Raw genomic sequence first — 20,824 nt, 5'->3', positions numbered from 1 at the left:
TTTCTTGGGAACAATAATAGATTCTTTAGAAATGAAGATTTTCCTGACAGATGTCAGAAAGTCAAAGCTTCTAAACGCTTGTCAAGTTCTTCACTCTGTTCTACGGCCTTCCATAGCTCAGTGCATGGAAGTAGTAGGGTTGATGGTTGCAGCAATGGACATAGTTCCTTTTGCGCGAATTCATCTAAGACCATTACAACTGTGCATGCTCAAACAGTGGAATGGGGACTATACAGACTTGTCTCCAGTGATTCAAGTAGATCAGAAGACCAGAGACTCACTCCGTTGGTGGCTGACCCAGGATCACCTGTCCCAGGGAATGAGCTTTCGCAGACCAGAGTGGGTCATTGTCACGACCGACGCCAGTCTATTAGACTGGGGCGCGGTCTGGGATTCCCTGAAAACTCAGGGTCTATGGTCTCGGGAAGAGTCTCTTCTACCGATAAACATTCTGGAACTGAGAGTGATATTCAATGCTCTCCGGGCTTGGCCTCAACTAGCAAAGGCCAGATTCATAAGATTCCAATCAGACAACATGACGACTGTTGCTTACATCAACCATCAGGGGGGAACAAGGAGTTCCCTGGCGATGAGGGAGGTGACCAAGATCATCAAATGGGCGGAGGATCACTCCTGCCACCTATCTGCGATCCACATCCCAGGAGTAGAAAACTGGGAGGCGGATTATCTGAGTCGTCAGACCTTTCATCCGGGGGAGTGGGAACTCCACCCGGAGGTGTTTGCCCAGTTGACCCAATTATGGGGCATTCCAGACATGGATCTGATGGCGTCTCGTCAGAACTTCAAGGTTCCTTGCTACGGGTCCAGATCCAGGGATCCCAAGGCGACTCTAGTGGATGCATTAGTGGCGCCTTGGACTTTCAACCTAGCTTATGCGTTTCCACCGTTCCCTCTCATTCCCAGGCTGGTAGCCAGGATCAAACAGGAGAAGGCCTCAGTGATTTTGATAGCTCCTGCGTGGCCACGCAGGACTTGGTATGCAGACCTGGTGAATATGTCATCGGCTCCACCATGGAAGCTACCTTTGAGACAGGATCTTCTAGTACAAGGTCCATTCGAACATCCGAATCTAGTTTCTCTCCAGCTGACTGCTTGGAAATTGAACGCTTGATTTTGTCTAAGCGTGGGTTTTCGGATTCTGTGATAGATACTCTGGTACAAGCCAGAAAACCTGTGACTAGAAGGATTTACCATAAAATATGGAAAAGATATATCTGTTGGTGTGAATCCAAGGGATTCTCATGGAGTAAGATTAAAATTCCTGGGATCCTTTCCTTTCTCCAAGAAGGTTTGGATAAGGGATTATCAGCGAGTTCTCTAAAAGGACAGATTTCTGCTTTATCTGTCTTGTTACACAAACGACTGGCAGCTGTGCCAGATGTTCAAGTTTTTGTTCAGGCTTTGGTCAGGATCAAGCCTGTTTACAGACCCTTGACTCCTCCCTGGAGTCTAAATTTGGTTCTTTCAGTTCTTCAAGGGGTTCCGTTTGAACCCTTACATTCCATAGATATCAAGTTGTTATCTTGGAAAGTTCTGTTTTTGGTTGCTATTTCTTCTGCTAGAAGAGTTTTCTGAATTATCTGCTCTGCAGTGTAATCCGCCCTATCTGGTGTTCCATTCAGATAGGGTTGTTTTGCGTACTAAACCTGGTTTCCTTCCAAAGGTTGTTTCCAACAGGAATATTAACCAGGAAATAGTTGTGCCTTCTTTGTGCCCGAATCCAGTTTCAAAGAAGGAACGCTTGTTACACAATTTAGATGTAGTCTGTGCTTTAAAGTTCTATTTAGAAGCAACAAAGGATTTCAGACAAACGTCTTCTCTGTTTGTCATTTTATTCTGGCATGAGGAGAGGTCAAAAAGCTACTGCTACCTCTCTTTCCCTTTGGCTGAAAAGCATCATACGATTGGCTTACGAGACTGCCGGACGGCAGCCTCCTGAACGAATCACAGCTCACTCTACTAGGGCTGTGGCTTCCACATGGGCCTTCAAGAACGAGGCTTCTGTTGATCAGATATGTAAGGCAGCGACTTGGTCTTCTCTGCACACTTTTGCCAAATTCTACAAATTTGATACTTTTGCTTCTTCGGAGGCTATTTTTGGGAGAAAGGTTTTGCAAGCCGTGGTGCCTTCTGTTTAGGTAACCTGATTTGCTCCCTCCCTTCATCCGTGTCCTAAAGCTTTGGTATTGGTTCCCACAAGTAATGGATGACGCCGTGGACCGGACACACCAATGTTGGAGAAAACAGAATTTATGCTTACCTGATAAATTACTTTCTCCAACGGTGTGTCCGGTCCACGGCCCGCCCTGGTTTTTTAATCAGGTTTGAAGAATTTCTTTCTCTATACACTACAGTCACCACGGCACCCTATAGTTTCTCCTTTTTTTCTCCTAACCGTCGGTCGAATGACTGGGGGGGCGGAGCCTGGGAGGGACTATATGGACAGCTCTTGCTGTGTGCTCTCCTTGCCTTTCCCTGTGGGGGAGGAGAATATCCCACAAGTAATGGATGACGCCGTGGACCGGACACACCGTTGGAGAAAGTAATTTATCAGGTAAGCATAAATTCTGTTTTTTAGAAGACCCTCAAACTTTTTATCCATAGGGTCTTTGAAAGCACAACTGTCCTCAATAGGGATAGTCGTACGCTTAGCCAGGGTAGAAATAGCTCCCTCCACCTTAGGGATCGTCTGCCAAGAGTCCCGAAAGATGTCAGCTATAGGGTACATTTTCTTAAAAATAGGGGAAGGTGAGAACGGGATACCCGGTCTTTCCCATTCCCTAGTAATAATTTCCGAAATTCTCTTAGGAACTGGAAAAACGTCAGAATAAGAAGGAACCTCCAAATACCTGTCCATCTTACACAATTTCTCTGGAGGGACCACAATAAAGTCACAGTCGTCCAGAGTCATCAAAACCTGCCGCAGTAACAGGCAAAGGTGTTCAAGCTTAAATCTGAAGGACATCCCATCCGAATCTGTCTGGGGTAATGCACTACCTGAGTCAGACAGTTCCCCTTCAGACAGAGCCTCCCTACCCCCCCTCAGAGCCCTGGGAGGTTACGTCGGAGATCGCCATCAAAGAATCAGAAGGTGCATGGACCACCTGGGTCTCTTTTCTACTCCGTTTGCCCTGTAACACTGGCAACTTAGATAAAACTTCTGTAAGAGTGGATGACATAACTGCAGCCATATCCTGCAGAGTGAATGACGCAGACGCCGTCGAAGAACATGGCGTCACCTGCGCGGGTGTTAAAGGCTGAGACTCTTGGGGAGAAAGAAGCGGCTTACCCTGAACCTCATCAGTCTGAGGACATTCATTAGTATCATTATTAAAGAAAATGTGTTCCTTACACTGTAATTCCCTAGTAATACATGAGGGACAAAGTGTAATAGGGGGTTCCATAATGGCATTTAAACACATAAGGCATGTACTTTGTTCAAAGTCGTCCATGTTAACATACAAACAAGGCAAACTTGGTCGAGTCACAGATCATGTATTTGTTAATAACATAAGAGTACTATGTCTTTATACTAAAATTCTGCAACTACCCGACAGGCTAATAAAAAGAGAGAAGAATTTATCTATCCCTTGTGTTGATAGACTTTATAACTAGCGCACTGGCCAGAACAAAAGGACAGTCACCTCGCCGCAGCTCCGCTGCGGCTCCTACCTGCCCCCACGTGCTTCAACTCTGACCCTCTCGTGCGGCACACCTAAGATCGCTTGCAAGATTTAATAACAAGCGAACTTAGGGGCCATGAAGAACCGCTGCCATCCGGAGCCCAACAGAGGAGTTACTGCGCAGAAAGCGCGCGAACATCAAGCCCCGCCTTCGTGGGCGTAAACGTAACCCTGCAGTTCCGTAGCGTAATTTACCACAGTGAACCGCCATTTACCGGAGTTTACACAAAAAAACCCTACAAAACTCCTCAGAATCCCCAGCGTCAGCCATCTCTTATGCGATATGTTTCCACCACATTAAACAGAGATTTGCCCAATATAATGTACATTGTAACACATCATATCTCCAGCACTTCTAGCATATCTTATCCACGCCACTAGAATGTCTGTAGGAGCTAAATAATATGTTGGTTCTCGTTCTGATAAACTTAATGAGAGTCTGCATATTAAAAAAGGGCAGCCGTTTTAGCCACTAAAACCCCAGATAGAGAAAAAAAGGTACAGTCAGATCTGAGATAAGCTGCAGAGCCCCAGAATAAGAGACTGCACATACTTCTATGCTGAGGAGCAGCATGATAACTCACAGTGTCAAGAGGTCCATTCTTCCTCCTGAGGTCCTGTGAAGGTATAAGGGTCTTAGTTAAGTTTCTCTAAGGCCATCACTTCAGAGCAGCACCATAATGAGAGGCGCAGCAAGGTTAAAAACCCCACCAGTTCCCATAGCCAAAAATGCTATAACTTCAGATGCTGCTCTATAATTAAATAGTACACTTTGGCACCATTATTTAAAAATAAAAAACTCTTGATTGAAGCAACTAAACTAACACCTCACTTTACCTCTTCCTGTCACTAACACAGGCAAAGAGAATGACTGGGTTGGGGGGGAAGGGAGGAGCTATTTATGCAGCTCTGCTGTGGAGCTCTTTGCCTCCTCCAGCTGACCAGGAGGCGATATCCCATAAGTAAGGATGAAATCCGTGGACTCATCATATCTTGTAAAAGAAATAGTGGCCCACTGGTCGCCAGTTGGCCATCTGTGCTCTAAAGCAGTTTTTTCTCAATTCCAGTCCTCTGGAACCCTAACAGGCTAGATTTGCATGATAATCAGCTGATAAGTAACCATGGTTACTAACATGCACTCTCTCATCAGCTAATTATTTTACCTGTGCTCTAGTTCAGATATGAAAATCTGGCCTGTTATAGGTCCTGAGTAATGGAATTGAGAAATTCCAGTCCTTTAGTCTTATAAAGCTATCTATACTGCATTAAAGGGACAGTCTAGTCAAAATTAAAGTTTCATGATTCAGATAGGGCATGCAATTTTAAACAACTTTCCAATGTACTTTTATCATCAAATTTGCTTTGTTCTCTTGGTATTTTTTGTTGAAAGCTAAACCTAGATAGGTTCATATGCTAATATTTATGCCCTTGAAGGCCGTCTCTTATCTCAGTATATTTTGACAGTTTTCACAGCTAGACATCACTAGTTCATGTGTGTCATATAGATAACATTGTTCTTACTCCAGTGGATTTATTTATGAGTCAGCATTGATTGGCTAAAATGCAAGTTTGTTAAATGAACTGAGATAAGGGGGCATTAGTATATTAATATAAGAGTGTTGGTTATACAAAATTGGGGAATGGGTAATAAAGGGATTATCAATCTTTTAAAAATTACGAAATCTGGAGTATATTGTCACTTTAAGCATAAGAAAGTAATCAAGAACATTCAGAATGGCAATAAAGAGTAAACACACCTTCTTCATTTCTTCAAATGTGACAATAAGAATTCTTTCATCATCAATGTGTTTGTTCCATTCAAGGGCATGATCAAAATAGGATCCCCATATAACTGAAATTCACAAAACAATTAGTTTAAATACAGAAGAGTTTTCATTGTATTCTTTAGCAGAATATGTTGAAATATCTGTCAGGTAAAAATTGTTGTAATGGGATTTGCTGGATTTTAGATTATTGAATGAATTAACAACTAAAAAAATGTATTTCTCTCAGTATTCTTATTAGGCAATAGATATAAGGGAATATAAACTGGGCATGAATACATTATATTTGTGTGGTTAAACCAATAATGATATTTACTGATAAACAAGATACAAATCTTGAACTAATGACTACAGAACTCTCTAGATTTATTTCTTATTTAATCAATTTTGCTCAATATATCACTTTTAAGTTAGATTCTTTTATTCAGCCTCACTTGGTGGTCTTGTATCAACCATTTTATTAGCAGAGTGGTTTGGGCAGCACCTCCACACCTGTAGCCACGGACAGGGAAGGCCAGTCCCTCATATACAAGAAACATGGTTGATTGATACAAGACACAGAAAAGTCCAATCCTAGGAAATAAAATAAAATCCTTAATTTCTCCATAGGGGTAAAGGTGAAACAGAACGGAGACGTTTTAAGCTCAAAAGCCTTTAATCATGTCATGAAATGTTTTCTCAGTTCTCACTGGACTCTTCTTTGTCCTGTATCAACCAGCCATGAGCTTGTCTGACCACATCAACAATATTGGAAAATAATACCTGGTGCAATTAATAAGCACAGTTACAGTATAACAACCATCTATAACATCAGTTCCTCTGATACCCCGGAACATAACTTTGAATGCAACCTACCCATGCAATTATCCTCTTTCTACTGTACCTGCACTAATATTATACTCTAACGCCTTCACCTCAATAATATCCTAACTTTGTTCCCATACCCTATGAACCCCTTCTGACCCTTACTTTATTAATCCTATGCAACCAGGTACCTAGTATCCACATCTATCCATGATCCCCCACTGCATTAAAGCCTGTTTATCCCAACTCCAATATGAAACTTTAATTTGAAGATATAGCACCCTTGACTGCAAATCCCACCAATGCACCACTCAAAAAATACTTATTCACACTAAGGAAGCATAATTGCTCCCCTGAAGAGACCCCCAGCACCTATAACCTATCTCTTCCAAGGTTCCTCCATGGCCAATAATGAGAACTTGTATTCGTTTTCAACTGTAGTCCTCAAGGCACACCAGCAGGGCCAGATTTTCATGATATTTGAACTAGAGCACAGGTAAATGAATCAGTTGATGGGTGAGAGAAGGTTAGTAACCATGGCTACTGATCAGCTGATTATTTCACTAGTTCAGATATCATGAAAACTTGCCCTGTTGATGTGTCATGATTTCTGGAGTTGAAAAAAACTACAGCATTCATATTTTCAGTATTTTCAACAGGCAATAATAGCTGATTAAAATAACAATAAAGCTAAAGGAGCTGTTTGTAAGCAATTTTAAGAACTCAAGTGGGTAATAAGGATTATCGGGAACACCTTAAAGAGGAACAAAAAATTACAGTACACTGTCTCTTTAAGTAAACTATATTAATTATATAAATATAAATACAACAAAAAAACTGTTGTTTTCAGCATTAACTGTTTAATGGTTACTAGTAAATTACCTTTGCCAGTCATGAAGTCTTGGAAAAATGTATCCCATGAACTACATTTAGGGAGCACAGGGTTGTTATTATAAAAATGGAAAAGTGACACAGCCGTATCTTTAGGATTACGAGAAACCATTAGAATCTGAAAAGAAACACGTTATTTCTATCAATCAAAAATGTTGTTTGGTCATTTCAAGGCTCTCAGGAGGGTACAAGGCAAGAGACTGTATATGAGGGGACAAAATGTCTAGTCAGTAAAATAATTTAAAAAGAGGCAACAAAAAATACAAATAGAAGTAAATACAAAAGTTTTTGTGTGCTCTATCTAAATTACCTGTTTCTTTGTAAATAGGCATTATATATATATATATATATATATATATATATATATATATATATATATATATATATATATATATATATATATAATATTATAACAATAAAGAATATAAATAGCAATTAAGATAAGAAAAGTTCCAATAGCATTTGTGTGCTGCGCCTCCAACAGGACTAAAGAAAGTGTAACTTAGGTATATATAACAGTTATTGTTTACAGTTCCCAATGTAAGGATAGTCCTTGTTCAACAGGTTCAGACCGGTAGATGTCTGGCATATATTATGCAAAAGCATGGAGTGTGAGTCACAAACATTGAGGCAGAGTTCGATACAAGCAGTGTAAGTATTTATCTTATCCCACCAGCTGGGTGCAGGTGCTGTTGATTTGCTACAGTAGCGTGTGTGTCAGCCGTTATTCCCATCTACGTCCGCCTGGTACGTGTCGTTTAGTATGCTGTGGACAACTTCTGTTGGCGATTCCAGTCAAGTGATGAAGCCCTCCGGTCACGTCAGCAGGGAATGTCCATGATGTGCAAACCCGTCCTTCTCGGTGGGCTTGCCACCTTCTCTGACGTCAGAACGTACGCACTTACGATAGGCTCCGGATCATGGGGTAGGCAGAAATTGATAGTGTAGAGCACCAATCAGCTGTGAGCAGGACTTAAGACTTCGGTAAGCAGAAAAGCGGTATCCCCATCTGCTAGATATATAGATAATTACAAAAGAAGCAAAGCCGGTGCCAAAACGCTTGAATGCAAGTGATTTATTCAGTATTTGCTCCTTGTCCATTTCAAATTATTTATTTATCTATCTATCTATCTATCTATCTATCTATCTATGCACACAACAACATTTAAAATTAGGGGGAGGTAAAAAGTGAGTTTAAAATCCTTCACTACGCACAAAATATAAAGAAAATAACTCATTGTGTAGTTCATGAACACATCTAGACAGGCCAGAAGGCTTGTTTTTCCCACAGAAAACCTCTGAATTACATTGTTTCCAATGCAGCAAAGGATTCTGGGTAAGATATGCAAATGAGGTTCACAATGACACACTTTTTTACTTCAAGTCTGCTTTTCAGCAGATTCCCTTTCTGCCAAAGCATCGCTGTTCACACAGTTTATAAGCTTAGCTAGGGTTAGTGCAGTGATTCATAACCATCCCAGGACAGACTGATTTGTGGTTTTTGCCACTCATTAGCTGGGAGAAGGTATGAATCACTGCTGGGTGAAGTTGATTTCTGGGCAAAATACAACAACATTTAAAATAAGGGATGAGGTAGTGGAGGATTTTAAACTCACTTTTTACCTCTCCTAATTTTAAATCACATAACTTTTAGTTAATATCTATTGACTTGCATTTTAGCCAATTAGTGCAGTGTCTGCCACTAGCCACGGGCGTGATCACAATGCTATCTATATGGCCTACATGAGCTTGCTCTCCCCTGCTGTGTAAAGTAAATAAAATAGAGGCGGCCTACAAGCGCTTATAAATTGGAAAGTTGTTTTTCATTTTTCAAATAGTGCATGTAATTGTAGTTTTTTTTGGACTTGACTGTCCCTTTAAATAATATGATAGGATATGTAGGTATAGTGCAATATTTAGGGTGCGGTAACTGAGAATAGGTTGGCAATTAATATTTCAAATGATATCAACAATGAAGGCGTCATTCGTATGCTTAAATAATATGGTATGATATGTAGGTATGATGTAATATTTAGGGTGTGGTATAGGCAAGATAAACCGCATAGTTAACTCTCCCAGGTTGGGAGGTTTATTATGGGGGTGCTGTGGGGGTGGGAGTATAATAAGTAGAATATATCAAATATGTTCCATATATTTGCATATGCATGTTCATTGGTTACAATGGGGGCACAGATGAAAGCCAGTTTTGTGTACGCACAGTAACCTGTCTCTGAGCTCCTAATTGTACAGTAGATAAGGGCTTGCACATCGCTAAGATGATGGGAAAGAGGATCTTGCTGCCTCGGCCGCTGGCAGCCTGACCTCCATGTAATAAGATTATTGGTGCTAGCCTAAAAGGCATAACAAAGGAATAAAATGAAAAATTAAACTTAAACTTTTCAACAGAGGTGTAAGGGGACATAGGAAACTTCTAAAGCGTAATAGTGGCAGGATATTCAAATAAATACTCTTGTGGAGACATCTAGCAAATAAAGTATACAAAAGAATATACAGAAGGATAATGTTAATTGCGTAGAATTATATGTGAGATGGGTTTCCCAATGAATGAACAGTAGACCTAGATACTCATGTGATGCACTTATATACATCTCCAGTGGGTTAAGAGTTACCAAATATATAAATAGACTATGGCTAGTCTGGATCATTAGGAGCTCAGATAACACTAACGCTAAAATTAAACAGCTCTACCTTCAGGGGGGTATATGATGCAGACGATACATTTAGAATATCAAACTGTAAATAAGTAAGCAAACTATACACTGCGAAGATCAATGTTAAACAGGAAACAAGGTAGTGGCAATGAGCTTTCTTAAAGGGACACTGAAACCAATTTTGTTCTTTTGTAATTCAGAAAGAGCATGCAATTTTAAGCAACATTCTAATTTACTCCTATTATCAATTTTTCTTTGTTCTCTTGCTATCATTATTTGAAAAAGAAGGCATCTAAGCTTTTTTTTGGTTTCAGTACTCTGGACAGCACTTTTTTATTGGTGGATGAATTTATCCACCAATCAGCAAGGACAACCCAGGTTGTTCACCAAAAATGGGCCGGCATCTAAACTTACGTTCTTGCATTTCAAATAAAGATACCAAGAGAATGAAGAAAATTTGATAATAGGAGTAAATTAGAAAGTTGCTTAAAATTTCATGCTCAATCTGAATCACAAAAGAAAAATTTTGGGTACAATGTCCCTTTAAATATAAGGTACACTAAGAGTTAGAGACAATATGGTGTGGTATAAACAATACTACACAGATATATAGACCGGCTAATACCCATTTTATATTGCGGCTACCGTCTTGAAGCTCATTAACCCAAGTCAGAGTATGATCTTATTTGCATAACTATCTAGGAGAGCTGTAAGTAAGGAGCTATGTGGGCATTATTATGAAAAAGTGTGAACAAATAACCATGGACACTTCATTAGCATGCCTGCTGTGCTTTTAAAACATGCAGATAGCGGTCTGAGAACAGTCACAGTTGTAGGTGAGGACCCACTCCTTAGCCACAGGAAAGCAAAATACTGTATAGCTGTGGAGAGGAGACAGAGAAGGGCTCACACTCACTAAGTAATGATGGTGTTCAGTCTACAATGTGTGTACCCTCCTTACTAACACTGCCATTTCAATAGGCTATTTGTAAAAGCACCTTATGGCGCAGCTGCTGTTGTGACAAATATATTAATGTAGGCATTGACAGGGCCCTCAGCACAACATTAAACAACTATAATTCTGGTGATATGAGTATAGTGACCAGGTTAGAGAAGAAGAAAAAACAAACAAACAACAACAAAGTAACCTCATATGAAAAGTAACTTCACTAGAATAAAACAGGAAAAAAAACTCAAATTGCTTCAAGTTCATAGAAAAGTCCCAGAAACCGCAAATGTTTCTCCTATTGTGGGCACTGAGACTGTGTCCAAATTAGCCGATACCTTTTCTAAAGCCACAGGGAGCGCGCTGCACTTGCTGCATAGGTTCCAGCCATGACCACCAATCTGCAACGGTGACCAAGTTCTGGAGGACCCCGCATAGTTGTAGTGCACAGGCTCCAAGTCCATCCAGCCTTGAATTGACGTTGTTAAATGTTCCATGCACCTCAGAGGGGCTTCGGTAGGTTGGCTGGTAGAAGGAAGTCACGCGCGGACCATGTGCCCAAATCCACCCTTTAATACGCTGTAATGTATCTGCCAGTGGTGCATCTCTCAGGCCTCTATAGAGTGCATCCAATTGCAAGCTCATTAATGGTGTCCAGTTCCTTGCCAACACCCTGCCCTTCGATCTCCTTTATGTCACAATGTAGTGAAGAATGTTTTAATATTAAAGATGGCGGCTGTTGTGGGTCAATTTCACCTTCTGCGTATTTCTCCTCACAGGCAGTTAGGGCAACTGAAGCAGTAGTATGAACAGTGAGAGGCTTGAAAGCCTCAACCGCTGCGTCCAAAAGAGCTTCGTTGTGATGGTCTAGCAATTCCTTCATCTGAGATATAATGAGCGTGGCCATGTCTTCACACATTCAGTATCCCAGTGAAAGTTAGAGAACAGGGATTGTAAAATTTAAAGTGTTTAGCACTGCAAAGTTTCCCCAAAAGCAGTAAAAAGATAGCTCTCTATATGAATCTCCAGAATAGGATTAGAAGTGGGTAAAATATGTAATATAGCCTTTAAAAATATTGTATATATTAGGAGCTCTTGAAATGTGCGTCTTGCCTCAATGGTAGTTGGCTCCGCCCCCCATATATATTTTTTAAATTCTGTAGTGTAGTGGTCCCCACACCTCCCCCCTCTGGTGATCAATTGTTAGCCCCCCCCCATTCCTCCTTTTTTTCTGTAGTGTAGCTCCCCATCCCTCCCAGTGTAGAGCAAATCGTGCTCCGGTTCCCAGGAAATCCAGCTCTCGGCTGTAACTTTATACATCAAGGGGTTAAAGGGCTATAAAAACCCCACATTCTGCATACTCTTTATTTATCTACTCTCCCATAGCCTCCTAGATATGCACTATTGCATTTTTCCTACTAAATCGTATTAATCTTCATGATTCATCTTCCTCTTCTGGTGCTTTTCAATCATTAGCTACTTTATATTCAACAACGTGCTTTATTTTACTGACCCACCCACCTACTGCTTCTTCCTTGCCCACAGCCACTCAGCCCTCTTGCGACTCCTCACTAATTAAAAGGACATGGAAGTCAAAACACTGAAACACTAATTCACTTTATCCTGTGCTCTAATTACCAACGCTATCCTAGTTAGTTTCTTAATCTTACTGATTCTCCATACATCCTCTATAACCTTATAGCATTAAACGGAAAGTTCAAAATTAAACTTCAATGGATTGAATAGAGAATGGCATTTTAAATAACTTGCCCGTTTACTTCTGTTATCCGTTTTGCTTATTTATTTTGGTATCCTTTTTTAAAGAGTAATTTTAGGTGAGCTCAGGAGCGTGCACATGTCTCTATTCACCTGGGAGCATTGTTTGCAACATTGTTTAAAGAAATGTTAAACATAGCTGCAAACACTAGTGCCATACACTGCTAAAGTGAGTCTTGATAAAGGCCTAGGAAGGGCCAAAACGCGTAGACTGAGTATTGGTAAGCCTAATTTCATTTGTGTATTAATTTTAAAAGGTTATCTGCACTATATACTTTTATATTTCTAGGTGGATATTGTTTCTTATCACATTGTTTACCTATCTGTGGGCCCAACACTCCTTCACCTCACACATTCACGGAATCAACTAAACTTTGGGATCAACTACACTTTGGGACTGACTACAAGCAACATTTGATGTAATTAGAACCCTGGGTGATTGTTTTTTATATTTTTATATTTTTTATATTTTTACATTTTCATATATTTTTACTTTTTCATTATTCTTTCACAATTAAATTTTTTTTTCACAATATATTTTTCACAGAGGAATTACAATATAATTTTTCACAGAAGTGTATTTTTTTTTTTTATTCATTTGATGAACTAACACTACGGATTCACATTTTCCATTTTATTTTTGATCACTGACTCTATAGGATTCACCTCAGGCTAATACTACACACCCATTAATTAACTTTTGGATACTATCCACATATGAATTTTTGAACACTATCCACACTTTTATACAATTGGAACTGACATCTATTGGTTACATCTACACAAGTTCTGCACTGTCCATTTTTGGATGGGCTCAAGCCCTAGCCCTCAATCCATTTCTTCAAGTCTTTTGGTTTAAATTACCATTATCATTGTGCAATCCAGACCATTGTTTCTATTACTGTGCAATTCATTTTTTATTGTGCAATTCATTGTTCTCTTATATATTGTTCTTATATTATTGTTGTTTTTATTTGCAATTTTGTATTCATTTTATGTATTTACTCATGGATCCATGATTATTGTATTTGATTTTATCCAAGTTATATTAAATAAGTAATTTTATTGTATTCACTGTTATAAGTGATTTTACTCTCCTTCGGTTCTTTGCTGATAATCCCTTTGCCTCCGGTTGGGTAGGCGCTTGAGGGAACCCCTATTTTTTATTCCATACACTGCTAAAGACATTTGCACACTCCTGAGCTCCTATCGGCCTACTTAGCTTTACTCTTCAACAAAGGATGTCAAAAGAACAAAGCAAATAGAAGTAAATTGGAAAGTTGTTTTACAATATGCTCTATCTATTTCATTCAAGTTTAATTTTGACTTCTTCTGTCCCTTTAAGTCAACCTCCTTGTCACCTAATTGGGAAATTGCAAGTCATCTATATTAGTAATATCAAAAGCAGTGGTATCACTTACTGTTTACGGAGTATACAGAATACCTATTTATTTTTCTATGTTATTAAATCTTATATTTTATTTAATTTTAGTCTCCTGAGCCTTTTGAAAATCTAAACAGGACCCTTGCAGCTCTGGAAAATCCTATTATTTAAAACTGCAGAAAACAATAAGTACACCGTAATAGGGGGAACCCTCGAAACAATGAAAGAATGATAAAAGATTTAATAAAACTTAATGACAAAACAATTGCTATAAAAGATTAATAAGGATTCACATTCCCCAGAAAAAAAAACTTTTTTTTAATTCTCTATAGAGAGAAATTCCCCAGTCAGTGTCCACAGCAGTCCAAGAACATAAAAAAATTGATAGAAACGCCCAGGCAGCTCATTGTAACAAGTAATACCCTCCCATGTAGATCGGTTTTAAAAAAAAACCCCACAAGGGTGCCAAAGTATTGCTGAGAAACGTGTAGCATTGTTTTACTTGTTTTATACTTGATTTTAAATAAATATTTGTTATTTTTCATGACATTTGCTTGCTGAATATTGGTATCTTGACCACAAGGTTAAGAGGTTTGAGAGTTCAGCCTCACGTTATCCTCAAGGCAGACTCCCCCATGGGATCAAGTGGGTCCAATAGACCCAGGTAGCATTTGACAAGGGGCAGCACTTTAGTGACTGAGTCAGTCACTGTCAGACCCAAACCACTTCTGTCCCATGTCTCCATGGAGGAAGTTGAAGGCTCCAAGTAGTATAACCTTATCATGCACAAAGACACAGAACTGGTCAGGGGCAAAATTTAAGGTGACACACGTGCACCTCTTCCCTAAATTCCTTCCCACTTATTGCGCAATTGTATATATGCAATGGATGCATGCAGATAGGCAGGCTTAGTAAGGTAAGTGGCCAGGATAGTAGGTTGATATCCTAATCAGTAATGTTACTATTAGGGTGGGGGCCTTATTGCATTCTTGGACCCAGGTAGCACAATTTCTTGAGCCGGCCCTGGTTATCCTGATCATGGGACCTAGAAGATTGAGATCAGAGTTGTATCCAGGATTAGCATGGTGTGCAGTCTGCTGGATGGCTGTGAAGTTCTAGCCTGTACAATGCTTGGTGGTGCTTTCCCTTGGTGATTATACACTGGTTGATTCTTTATGGAAGAAATATTGTCAAAATGTACTTTTCCATGTGGCGCCCTTTTGTTTTTTTGTTTTAGTTAGAGGGACAGTCTACACTAAAATTGTTATTGTTTAAAAAGATAGATAACGCCTTTACTACCCATTCCCCAGCTTTGCACAACCAACATTGTTATATTAATATACTTTATAACATTTAAACCTCTACATTTCTGCCTGTTTCTAAGGCTCTACAGACAGCCTCTTATCACATGCTTTTTATTAGCTTTTCACAACAGAAGACTGCAAGTTCATGTGGACCATATAAATAAGATTGTGCTAAGCCCAGGGAGTTATATAAGAGTCAGCACAACACAGCACTAATTGGCTAAAATGATAATAAATAAAAAGTCATGTGATCAGAGGGCTGTCAGAAATTTCTTAGATACAAGCTAATCACAGAGGCAAAAAGTATATTAAAGAAACAGTCAAGTCCAAAAAAAAAATTTCATGATTCAAATAGGGCATGTAATTTAAAAAAAAACTTTCCAATTTACTTTTATCACCAATTTTGCTTTGTTCTCTTGGTATTCTTAGTTGAAAGCTAAACCTAGGAGGTTCATATGCTAATTAGTTAGACCTTAAAGGCCGCCTTTAATCTAAATGCATTTTGACAGTTTTTCACCACTAGAGGGCGTTAGTTCATGAGTTTCATATAGATAACATTGAGCTCATGCACGTGAATTTACGAAGGAGTGAGAACTGATTGGCTAAAATGCAAGTCTGTCAAAAGAACTGAGATAAGGGGTAGTCTGTTGAGGCTTAGATACAAGGTTATTGCAGAGTTAAAACGTGTATTATTATAACTGTGTTGCTTCTGCAAAACTGGGGCATGGGTAATTAAGGGATTATCTATCTTTTAAAACAACAGAAATTCTGACGTTGACTGTCCGTTTAATATAACTGTGTTGGTTATGCAAAACTGGGGAATGGGTAATAAAGGGATTATCTATCTATCTTTTTTTTTTTAATCATATTTATTTTATTGAGGTATATATATATATATATATATATATATATATATATATATATATATATATATAACACAACATGCAAGGCATATTAATACATAATAATAGTAATTAAACAGGTTATATTCAACAATATCTGAGAATATAAATAACTTCCTGACAAATTACATAATAATAACCTGCCTCTTAATCATAGGCATTAGAGATATGAAGGTGATATTTTAATTAAGATGATAGTCATAACAGTGTGTAAAACATGTATCTTCAATATGGTAAAACACATATAAATGAAACCTCATTTTTTTTCTAGTAAATGTTCCTCCCACAACTAAGAAGGACTCTTGGACGTAATAATTTTAATGATACCCAAAAAAGGATGATTAACAATTGACATGGCCACTCTTGGCCTTATTACATATAAAAATAAAACTGAGCGTCCTGTTCACGTTATCATCACCCCAGACATCTGTCCCTGAGGTCCTGAAAGTTTTCAAACAATTTGGTGACTTTTCCAATTTCAGAATTAATGAACAAAAGTCAGAAATCTTAAATATCTCCCTCCCACCTCAAGAATTTCAGACCCTTTTACAGTCCTGCACTCTTAAACACCAACCACAAGCGATCAAATATTTGGGGATGTATTGTGCTCCAAACACGAAAGCCCTCCTAGAGCTTAACTTCACTAATCTACTTAATACTATATCGACAGATTTAAAGACTTGGAAGGACCGTCCCTTTTCATGGTGGGGTAGACTCCAAATTTTGAAAATGAATGTACTCCCTAGATTGCTGTACGCGATTCAAGCTGTCCCTATCACCCTAACACAGGGCCTCCTTACTCAGAAACAACACGCTTTAGATTCGTTTGGGGGTAGCATAAAACCCAGAGTTAAGAAGGCAAATATGTACAGGTCAGCCAGAGAGGGAGGGTTGGGTCTGCCTAAGATAGGAACAGAATTTATGCTTACCTGATAAATTTCTTTCTTTTGCGATGTACCGAGTCCACGGTTTCATACTTACTTGTGGGATATTATCCTTCCCAACAGGAAGTGGCAAAGAGAGCACCCACAGCAGAGCTGTCTATATAGCTCCCCCCTTAACTCCACCCCCCAGTCATTCGACCGAAGGCTAAGGAAGAAAAAGTAGAAACTATAAGGCGCAGAGGTGACTGAAGTTTTCAATAAAAAATACTGTCTTGAATAGACAGGGCGGCCGTGGACTCGGTACATCGCAAAAGAAAGAAATTTATCAGGTAAGCATAAATTCTGTTTTCTTTTGCAAGATGTACCGAGTCCACGGTTTCATCCTTACTTGTGGGATACCAATACCAAAGCTTTAGGACACGGATGAAGGGAGGGACAAGACAGCAACCTAAACGGAAGGCACCACTGCTTGCAAAACCTTTCTCCCAAAAATAGCCTCCGAAGAAGCAAAAGTATCAAATTTGTACAACAGAAGCATCATCTTGAAAAGCCCATGTGGAAGCCACCGCTCTAGTGTAGTGAGCTGTAATTCTTTCAGGAGGCTGCTGTCCAGCAGTCTCATAAGCCAACGGATGATGCTTTTCAGCCAAAAGGAAAGAGAGGTAGCCGCAGCCTTTTGACCTCTACGCTTACCAGAATAGACAACAAACAAAGAAGATGTTTGATGAAAATCTTTGGTTGCCTGCAAATAAAACTTCAAAGCACGAACCACGTCCAAGTTGTGCAACAGACGTTCCTTCTTAGAAGGAGGATTAGGACACAGAGAAGGAACAACAATTTCCTGATTGATATTCCTGATAGTAACAACCTTAGGGAGGAACCCAAGTTTGGTACGCAAAACCACCTTATCAGCATGGAAAACAAGATAAGGCGAGTCGCATTGCAATGCAGATAGTTCAGAAACTCTTTACGCCGAAGAGATAGCAACTAGAAACAGAACTTTCCAAGATATAAGCTTAATATCTATGGAATGCATAGGTTCAAACGGAACCCCTTGAAGAACTTTAAGAACTAAATTCAAACTCCATGGCGGAGCAACAGGTTTAAACACAGGCTTGATTCTAACTAAAGCCTGACAGAACGACTGAACGTCTGGAACATCTGCCAGACGCTTGTGCAGTAGAATTGATAAAGCAGATATCTGTCCCTTTAAGGAACTAGCTGATAGCCCCTTCTCCAATCCTTCTTGGAGAAAGGACAAAATCCTAGGAATCCTGATCTTACTCCATGAGTAGCCTTTGGATTTGCACCAATAAAGATATTTACGCCATATCTTATGATAGATTTTCCTGGTGACAGGCTTTCAAGCCTGAATCAAGGTATCTATGACCGACTCAGAGAAACCCCGCTTTGATAAAATCAAGCGTTCAATCTCCAAGCAGTCAGTTGCAGAGAAATTAGATTTGGATACTTGAACGGACCTTGATCATAAGGTCCTGCCTCAGTGACAGAGACCATGGTGGCAGAGATGACATGTCCACCAGGTCTGCATACCAAGTCCTGCGTGGCCACGCAGGTGCTATCAAAATCACTGAAACTCTCTTCTGTTTGATTGTGGCAATCAAACGAGGAAGGAGAGCAAATGGTGGAAACATAAGCCAGGTTGAACGACCAGGGTACTGCTAGAGCATCTATCAGTACTGCCTGAGGATCCCTTGAGCTGGACCCGTATCGAGGAAGTTTGGTATTCTGACGAGACGCCATCAGATCCAATTCTGGTGTGCCCCATTGCTGAATCAATTGAGCAAACCCCTCCGGATGGAGTTCCCACTCCCCCGGATGAAAAGTCTGACGACTTAGAAAATCCGCCTCCCAGTTCTCTACCCCTGGGATATAGCTTGCTGAAAGATGGCAAGAGTGAGTCTCTGCCCATCGGATTATCCTGGAAACTTCTATCATTGCTAAGGAACTCCTTGTTCCCCCCTGATGATTGATATAAGCCACAGTCGTGATGTTGTCCGACTGAAATCTGATGAATCTGGCCGAAGCCAGCTGAGGCCATGCCTGAAGAACATTGAATATCGCTCTTAATTCCAGAATATTTATCGGTAGGAGGGCCTCCTCCTGAGTCCACAAACCCTGTGCTTTCAGGGAATTCCAGACTGCACCCCAGCCCAGAAGGCTGGCGTCCGTCGTCACTATAACCCACGCTGGCCTGCGGAAACACATTCCCTGGGACAGGTGATCCTGTGACAACCACCAAAGAAGAGAATCTCTGGTCTCCTGATCCAGATTTATCTGAGGAGATAAATCTGCATAATCCCCATTCCACTGACTGAGCATGCATAGTTGCAGTGGTCTGAAATGTAAGTGAGCAAATAGATCTATGTCCATTGCCGCTACCATTAGACCGATTACCTCCATACACTGAGCCACTGACGGCCGTGGAATGGAATGAAGAGCTCGGCAGGTGGCTAGAATCTTTGATTTCCTGACCTCCGTCAGAAATATTTTCATGTCCACCGAGTCTATCAGAGTCCCTAGGAATGAAACTCTTGTGAGAGGGGAAAGAGAACTCTTTTTTACATTCACCTTCCACCCATGAGATCTTAGAAAGGCCAACACGAAGTCGGTGTGAGACTTGGCTAGTTGGAAGGTCGACGCTTGAATTAGAATGTCGTCTAGATAAGGCGCCACTGCTATGCCCCGTGGCCTTAGGACCGCCAGAAGGGACCCTAGCACCTTTGTGAAAATTCTGGGAGCCGTGGCCAACCCGAAGGGAAGAGCCACAAACTGGTAATGCTTGTCCAGAAAGGCAAACCTGAGGAATTGGTGATGATCTTTGTGGATAGTAATGTGTAGATACGAATCCTTAAAGTCCACGGTGGTCATATATTGACCCTCCTGGATCATTGGTAAAATAGTCCAAATGGTCTCCATCTTGAAGGATGGGACTCTGAGGAATTGGTTTAGGATCTTGAGATCTAGGATTGGTCTGAAGGTTCCCTCTTTCTTGGGAACCACAAACAGATTGGAGTAGAACCCCTGCCCCTGTTCTGTTTTTGGAACTCGGCAGATCACTCCCATGGTAAATAGATCTTCTACACCGCGTAAGAAAGCCTCTCTTTTTGTCTGGTTTAAGACAATTGTGAAAGATGGAATCTCCCCCTTGGGGGAGAATCTTTGAAATCTAGAAGATACCCCTGGGTTACGATTTCTACAGCCCAGGAGTCCTAACGTCTCGTGCCCAAGCCTGAGCAAAGAAAGAAAGTCTGCCCCCTACTAGATCCGCTCCTGTATCGGGGGCTACCCCTTCATGCTGTCTTGGTGGCAGCAGCAGGCTTCTTGGCCTGTTTACCTTTGTTCCAAGCCTGGTTAGGTTTCCAGACTGGCTTGGAGTGAGCAAAGTTCCCCTCTTGCCTTGCAGCAGGGGAAGAGGAAGAGGGACCACCTTTGAAGTTCCGAAAGAAACGAAAATTATTTTGTGTGGTCCTCATTTGACTTATCCTGAGGGAGGGCATGACCCTTCCCTCCAGAGATATCTGAAATGATCTCTTTCAGTTCAGGCCCGAATAGGGTCTTACCCTTGAAAGGGATGGCTAAAAGCTTAGATTTTGATGACACATCAACAGACCAGGACTTAAGCCATACGCGCTAAAATGGCAAAACCTGAATTCTTTGCCGCTAATTTAGCCAGTTGAAAAGCGGCATCTGTAATGAAAGAATTAGCTAGCTTGAGAGCCCTAATTCTATCCAGGATATCCTCTAATGGG

The 20,824-nt window shown here is 40.3% G+C and overlaps 1 protein-coding gene across 1 annotated transcript in view; it reads right to left on the bottom strand.

Annotated features, from left to right (window-relative positions):
• The window catches only part of LOC128657430 (sulfotransferase 6B1), a 117,360-nt gene that overhangs the window by 44,739 nt on the left and 51,797 nt on the right, over positions 1 to 20,824 (bottom strand). Inside the window, exons 4-5 of the mRNA XM_053711782.1 lie at positions 7,175 to 7,301; positions 5,462 to 5,556 (exon numbers count right to left, since the gene is read on the bottom strand). Coding sequence (XP_053567757.1) covers positions 5,462 to 5,556; positions 7,175 to 7,301 — 222 coding nt within the window. The remainder of the gene's footprint in view (positions 1 to 5,461; positions 5,557 to 7,174; positions 7,302 to 20,824) is intronic.

This window comes from Bombina bombina, chromosome 4 (genome assembly GCF_027579735.1).
Source record: "Bombina bombina isolate aBomBom1 chromosome 4, aBomBom1.pri, whole genome shotgun sequence".
NCBI classification, from domain to species: Eukaryota; Metazoa; Chordata; class Amphibia; order Anura; family Bombinatoridae; genus Bombina; species Bombina bombina.
The sequence above is the reverse complement of the archived record's forward strand: the minus strand, read 5'-3'. Positions and strand labels throughout refer to the sequence as shown.